Source organism: Pelmatolapia mariae, linkage group LG23 (assembly GCF_036321145.2).
Source record: "Pelmatolapia mariae isolate MD_Pm_ZW linkage group LG23, Pm_UMD_F_2, whole genome shotgun sequence".
Classification (NCBI taxonomy): domain Eukaryota; kingdom Metazoa; phylum Chordata; class Actinopteri; order Cichliformes; family Cichlidae; genus Pelmatolapia; species Pelmatolapia mariae.
The window spans coordinates 20765646-20772500 of NC_086246.1; the positions used below are offsets into that span (position 1 = coordinate 20765646).

The window sequence follows — 6855 nt, forward strand, 5'->3', positions numbered from 1 at the left end:
GTTTTTCCACACTGCACCTGGACGCACCACACACAGGGAGAGACGTAGATGAGTGGTATGGGTAAATCTTAATGTCTGTAGAAGTTCACGTAGGACGTGGTGTCAGTTTGTTGTAGGTGGCTTCAGATAAGCAGTTAGCAGTGGCCCCAGAGTCGATTAGCACCGGTATCTGGGTGCCAATTACTCTGACTTCAGTGTGTGGGAGTTTAGGATGTTGAGCTGTGTTCACCACATATTAAATAAGCGTCATCACTGCTGGATGTGTGCCCTGTCTCCACATGTGCAGCGCTATCTGTTACTTGAAGAACAGTTTGCTGTGGCAGGTTTTTCTTATACTTCATTCCACAGTGTGTCTCTTTTCTCTTCGAGCGACATTGCTTTGCAAAATGATTGAATTTGCCACAAGCATTACAGATTTTGTCAATAGCTGGGCAGCCTTGCTCATGAGGATACCTGCCTCCACAGTTTTGACAGCGGTTATTCGGCTGCCATGAGGGTGTCCATTTGTTTCTAGCTGTGGTGTCACGTCCTGTCTTGTGCTGTACTTTATTAACTGCAGCTGTCTTGTCAGCTTCCATCCCTGTAGCTTGCAATTCAGACAACTCACATGCACGGCCATGATTTAACAGATCATCCAGCGTTAAATCAGGTTCTCTGAGTGCTTTTCTACGCAGCTGTGAATATGTACAGCTTTGGATAATTTGTGTTTTAATCTCTGCAGTCATGTCTGCAAACTCAGTTTTTGGCTAAAATCCTCAGCCTGGTGTGATAGTTGTCCAACGTTTCACCTGATTCCTGCACCGCTTTCCTGAACAGATAAATCTGATACTGCACGTTTTTCTTAGGTGCAAAGTATGCTGACAGTTTCTGTTTTGTATCAGCGTACTTGTCGCCATCTGTTGCTAAAGTGTCGTAAACGTCATGCACTTTTTCACCAGCCACATGCAGTAATAATGCTCTTAATCTCGCATCTCCAGTAATATTCATTGCTGTGGTGTAGTTTTCAAACCTCTGAAGCCATTTCGTCCAGCGAGGTCCGACGGAACCGAGGTCGGTCTCTGTGTCGAAGGGTGGAAGTGGAGAAGCGTGTGCAGCCATGCTTGTGTCTCCTAAGCTCGGGTAGGGCAAATTCCTTCGTCTTGCTTTGGTTGTAGCCTTTACTCTCGTTGCCAATGTAATGTTTGCATGCCTCAAACATTAATGATGACACCTTCAGTATTTCTCAGTTCCATTCTTTAATTCTCAGGCTCGCAGCGGCAATACAGTCTGCAGCGCTAACTTGTTCCTCTAAAGTTTTTTCGTTCTTTTTCTTACTCCCCCCTTTCGCCTTATATTCGACCTTTCAAAATAAAATCTCTGTAAACATCACAGTATCGTCATACTAATTTCTCCTGCGGCCTTCAGTCACAAAACTGACACTGGGCCTCTTCAGTGTACTCTCTTTCTCTTCATCTACTTTCATGCATGATATACTTTTAAAATGATAAATGAATTTCAATTGATTAAGCTAACTGAATCTTTTGTTTCCTCTCTGGGGATTTAAAAAAAAGTGATGGTGTACTACAACTGTAGTTATTTGCAATAATACAGTAAAATACACAAATCAACCAATAATGTGGTGAAATGTGAAACGATGAAAAATGAAAATGTCAATGGAAGTGATTGTAAAATCTTTTTGGATGGATATATATCTCAATCAATCATGCATACATATATTATGTATATATTTCATTTTCAAAAAACTTTCAAAATCAATAGTCAAACAAAGTAGCCATTTTGCTGCATTTATTTCTAGTTTCTTTTAATTTTTCTGTCTTAGCTTAGCTTCGCCACTTCTTCCGCATTAAACTCTGTTGTACAAGGTTGGAATTTATATCATGAAGATAAGCAACGGATGTGATAAAGAAAAAAAAAAAGATGAGATACAGTAAATGGCAATTTAGAATTAACATAACAAATTCCCATGCAAGTTGGAGTTCAGAATCAGAATACATTATTAATCCCGAAGGAAATTAAGGTTACAGCAGGCAGCACGCTAATGGCGCATGCGCACTTACAAAGGAACCTTCTGACCAAACTTTACACAAACATCACATTGGGAAGACATGTCAGAGAGGTAGGCTGATAGGAAAAAAACAACAAAAATACACAACATGAGGTGAGAGGAGGAGAAAAAAAACTCCACTCAGACTGAGCTCCTACTGGGAAAACAGTTTGATAACAGAAAAAAACACCTCAGCACAAAAAGCACATGACCATCAATACACCATAGAAACACAAGACAAGCAACAGGGGCGGGTAAAGGGTAAGAGAGAGCCGGTGTAGACAGCACATCCGGTCCTGCAGCATGTCTGCGCTGGTCCAGTCGTCCCCGGGACGGGACAAGCATCGAAGGCGTTTGGAAAGGGAGGGGGGATGAGTGTGTATCAGTGTATGTGTGTGTGTGTGTGTGTGTCCAGAGTTCAGCTGAGACAGTGTCCTTCGCCCTGCCAGGCTAAGTAAACAGTCTTCCAGCCAACCCAGGTGGCCTTGCATAGAATGGGAAGAACAGTCTAAACACAGTCCGTATCAGGGTGTTGTTGTTCAGCTCCAGCCTTGAGACCGCAGCTGGCACCGAAGGGGTATCCGCATGAAGTGATGGTGGTTTTTACTTTAGTGCGAACAACTCATGAGCATTTCAAAGCTGTTCTAACAGTCCGACACTGGTCTCTCAATCTCCCGTTGGAGAGCTGTGAGCTTCTCCATGATGTTATCAAACTTACGCTCCGTGATGTTGTCATGCTTGTGCTCAAAGAGCAGATTCTGAGAACTCATGACCGCAGTGAGCTTCTCCAAAATGTGATCCAACTTGCGCTCAGAGGTGTTAATCTGAGTGAACTTCTCCAAGATGTAATCCAATTTGCGCTCAGAGGTCTTATTCTGAGTGTTCACAACAGCCGCAAGCTTCTCCAAGATCTTATCCGTGCTGCACTCAATGAGCCCATTTTGAGAACTCACGCCTCGTCCCATCGTTTCAGTCCCAGCGGGCAGCCTTGTGGGGGTTTGAACAGCCAGTTCCGCTTTCTTAATTCTTCGATAAGCCAGGACCAAGCCAGCTCCGATCAGCAAGAACCCTGTTATCATGGTTCCGAATAGGTAGATATCTTCAGCGTCTTCGATCGACAGTCCCGCCAGGCACACGATCCTCCATTTCTGCCACCTGTCCATCGTGTATCCGGCAGGGAAAGTACCTCCAGGACACTCAGGCTCACCCGAGCCCAGACTTCTCGTTGAGAAAAGGGTGTCAATTGCATTCAGGGACCAGTTGATCAAATCCATAATTCCTCTTTTAGGTTTTAGAGAACAGACTGTGAGAGAGTGCTCCAGGGAAAAGTAATACAAAAACACGAGACTAGAGAAGGACACAAGAGGCTAAGCAGGGAAGATAAGGGAGAAGAGGAGAGGAGAAAAGTGCGACCGCCTTCGCCAAGAGCCAAGAGAAAAGCATAAAGTACTAAAAAATATTGGAATAACTGTTTCAAGTATTATTACTTGTTTACTCATCCAGTCGTATGAAGCTTGTCCAAAGGAAATGGGAAAAAAAAAAACAAACAAACAAAACTCTGCAAGCAGCATTGCATGTTTTCCCTTACAAGCAAAATAAACACCACAGCAAGTCACATTAAAAAAAATGCAATGGATTTTTCACAAGCAATTAGAATTTGGTTTATTGATTGAACACCTCCCTAACAAGGTCCTGATTTAAGATCCAATTGAGAATCCAAAATGCATGTCACTCCAGAACTATCTAAAACACCCCCCCCCCCCTTTCATCTGGTTTTATATTCCCTCTACAAATATTTTGAGCACTGAGAATGTTAAAGACAAAAAGTCCAAAGGAATAATATATCCATCTGTATCATTATCAGAATATGATATACATATATCATATAATGGAGCTGAAGCTACCTTAATTCAAAGAGCTGCCAGTGACTGTAAAACCATCAGCAGAATTCTAAACTGGTTGAAATGACTCCACTCCAAATCACTACTGTGCAGACTACAAAAATGCAAGATGCCAGCCTACATATGTTGGAAAGTTTTGCTTCACTTTTGCATAGCAGGAGGAAGTGAAACCCTCTTGTCCGTTTTTTTTTTTTTTTTTTTTTTTTACAGTAATTGGTCATGTGTTTATTTATCTACTCTGACTAAAGAATGCACACCCTCTTTTAAATTCTTAGGTTTTATATATGAGGACACAAAACATCAACCAGCCCTCACTGGGTTTTAAAATGATTTAAATACACCCTTGGATGAGCTACTACACATGATATATTAATAATATATGCCAATATTTATTTAACAAAATGCAGAACTGCTGTGTGAAAAACAGAACACTTCAAGTTATTGCTGATAAAGGTGGTTCCATAGATTACTGATGAGAAACATTGGCTCATAAAGTCATTGTTTTATATAAGACAATACCTGGCTCTTCACTGTCTGTAACTCTCACAGCCTCGGTCTTGTAGCAAGCTTAATGTTTTGTGGGACAAGAACTACCTTTGTTTCCTTTTAGGGACATATATAGTTATTTGAATTTAATTAAAAAGAGTGTTAAGAAAACACTGATTTTCTGACCTCAAAAACTGTACAGCATCTATAGTTGGTAAGAGATCAGGTCGGTTGACTCTTTCTCCTACAGAGAACACAGAGACACTGAAGAACCAGATCTATGATCCCAGAATCCAAACCCAGGATAAAGAGGTCCAGTGAATGCAGTGTTGAAGGTGTGGAGGTGGATCAGAGTGTCAGAGGAGACTCTAAAGAAGGACAGAATGCCAGCAGAATAGTCCACATACACTGCTACTTTCTTTGAGACAGAGGAGGACAGGACTATTGTTCTGTTATTGTGACAGACAGAGTAACCAACATCAGAGCATCTCAGCCTCCAGGACTGATCATTTCTTCCAAACTCGCAGTCGTCACTGTATCCTCTCCTCCCGATATCTTTGTAACTCACTGATACGTGGACATTTCCTCTCCACTCAACCTCCCAGTAACAGCGATCAGTCAGACCATTTCTACACAGCAGCTGATGACACCAGATATCAAATCTGTCTGGATGATCAGGATATGACTGATCCTCCTTCCCACGTGTCACCTCCTTGTTGTTGTCAGACAGTTTTAAAAGTCTGTTCACTGTGTTCAGGTCAAAGGTAAGATCACAGAAATCTGATGGAGAGAACAAACACAATTGAGCTGCAGATACTGATCATCATCCATGATCTGTTCATTGACACTTTGACGATTACTAACAGCAAACGTGAATGAGTGATGTGAGAGTTTGAAGATGGTTGAATGTGTGCTGCTTTGTTTTCATGAATCACATTAAAAAAACACTTACACTTCTTCAGACCTGGTCTCAACCATCGGCCTCCATTGGGCTCCACCCTGAAAAGAGGAGGGGCGACAGATGAACACAGTCCCTTTTAACATGCTAACAGGGGTATTATATCACTCTAGTACACAGTTTACAGCTCAAATTGGCAGCTGATACTTTCTCCAAATGTCACTTCAAAGATCAGAGGTCAACTGGCTGACCAGGATTAGCTGATCCAATTTGTCTGGTTCATCACAAGATTAGCCAAACCAATTTAGATTCATAAATGTCTTTGAGCTCTGGACGGGAAGCCAGAATACCTGGAGAGAAAGCAAACTACACAAACTGAGCCCCCAACTAACCTTATATAAACTAGGGATATAAACTGACCTCAGTCAAGGAGAGCTTCAAATGACTGGAGGACTATTTACCACAGATGAAGGTATATCATAAAGCCACCATGTCATAAAAGATAGAAGATTTACTGGGTAATCCAGGATCAGCTAATCTGGTTTGTTTGGCATTCATAAGCAATAATAACTGTATAGCCAAGTTTTGAAACCTGCAGTCTAGTCCCGCTGATACCGGCTTCATTCCTGATTTTCCTGGATGATTGTAGCTCAGGTCTAGTTTTTCCAGAGTGTGGGCGCTGGAGCTCAGAGCTAAGACCAGAGAAGCATAGCCATCCTCTGTGATCAGACAGCCTGACAGACTGCAGAAACAAACACACAATAAATCACAGAATCTGAAGCTATTGCGGGACCAGGAGGTTGGTCTGATTCCTCTTTGATGCTTTGATTTACAATAGCTTAGGGAGAAAGTAAATAACAAAATATGTTAAATGAGTTCATCAAAATACATATAAGCATGTAAAATCAATAGCTTTAGGAACCCTGACCTGAGAGCTTTCAGTAAACAGTTTGGACTCTTGAGTCCCTCAGAGAGAAGCATGACTCCTGAATCCTGCAAGTTGTTGTTACTCAGGTCCAGCTCTTTCAGACGGGAGGACTGGGAGCTGAGAACTGAGGACAAAAGTTCACAGCTTCGGTCTGAGAGGTTACAGCTACTCAGCCTGAAAATTCATCAAGAAAATAATTATATATATATATATATATTAGGGGTGCAACGATACACAAAATTCACGGTTCGGTTCGGTTCGATACTTTGGTGTCACGGTTCGATATTTTTTCGATACAAAAAAATGTTCATGCTTTTTTTGAATTTGTCATTTATTAAAATTATAAATATATATTTTAACTCAAAGTACAGTTTTTAAATTTAATGTTGCTGAAACAACAAAGTAATAAAAAAAATTAATCTATCTGATGGAGAAATCCCTCATCTTTGGAAAAGAGAGTTTATTACAGAGAAATGGCTCTTTCCAAAATAAAAGCTATACTATACGCTTCTTCTGGGGTATACTCTCAGCAGCATATTAAACATATCAGGTCCCCATAAGGAGAATCATGTGCTAACAGCTGTCTAAATGACTCGGG

General features: G+C 41.3%; 1 protein-coding gene across 1 annotated transcript in view; it reads right to left on the minus strand.

The window, feature by feature from the left end:
* Positions 1-4377: 4377 nt before the first annotated feature.
* The window catches only part of LOC134620895 (NLR family CARD domain-containing protein 3-like), an 8941-nt gene continuing 6463 nt past the window's right edge, over positions 4378-6855 (minus strand). The window contains exons 5-8 of the mRNA XM_063467238.1: positions 6258-6431; positions 5901-6071; positions 5384-5430; positions 4378-5211 (exon numbers count right to left, since the gene is read on the minus strand). Coding sequence (XP_063323308.1) covers positions 4676-5211; positions 5384-5430; positions 5901-6071; positions 6258-6431 — 928 coding nt within the window. The 3' untranslated portion in view covers positions 4378-4675. The remainder of the gene's footprint in view (positions 5212-5383; positions 5431-5900; positions 6072-6257; positions 6432-6855) is intronic.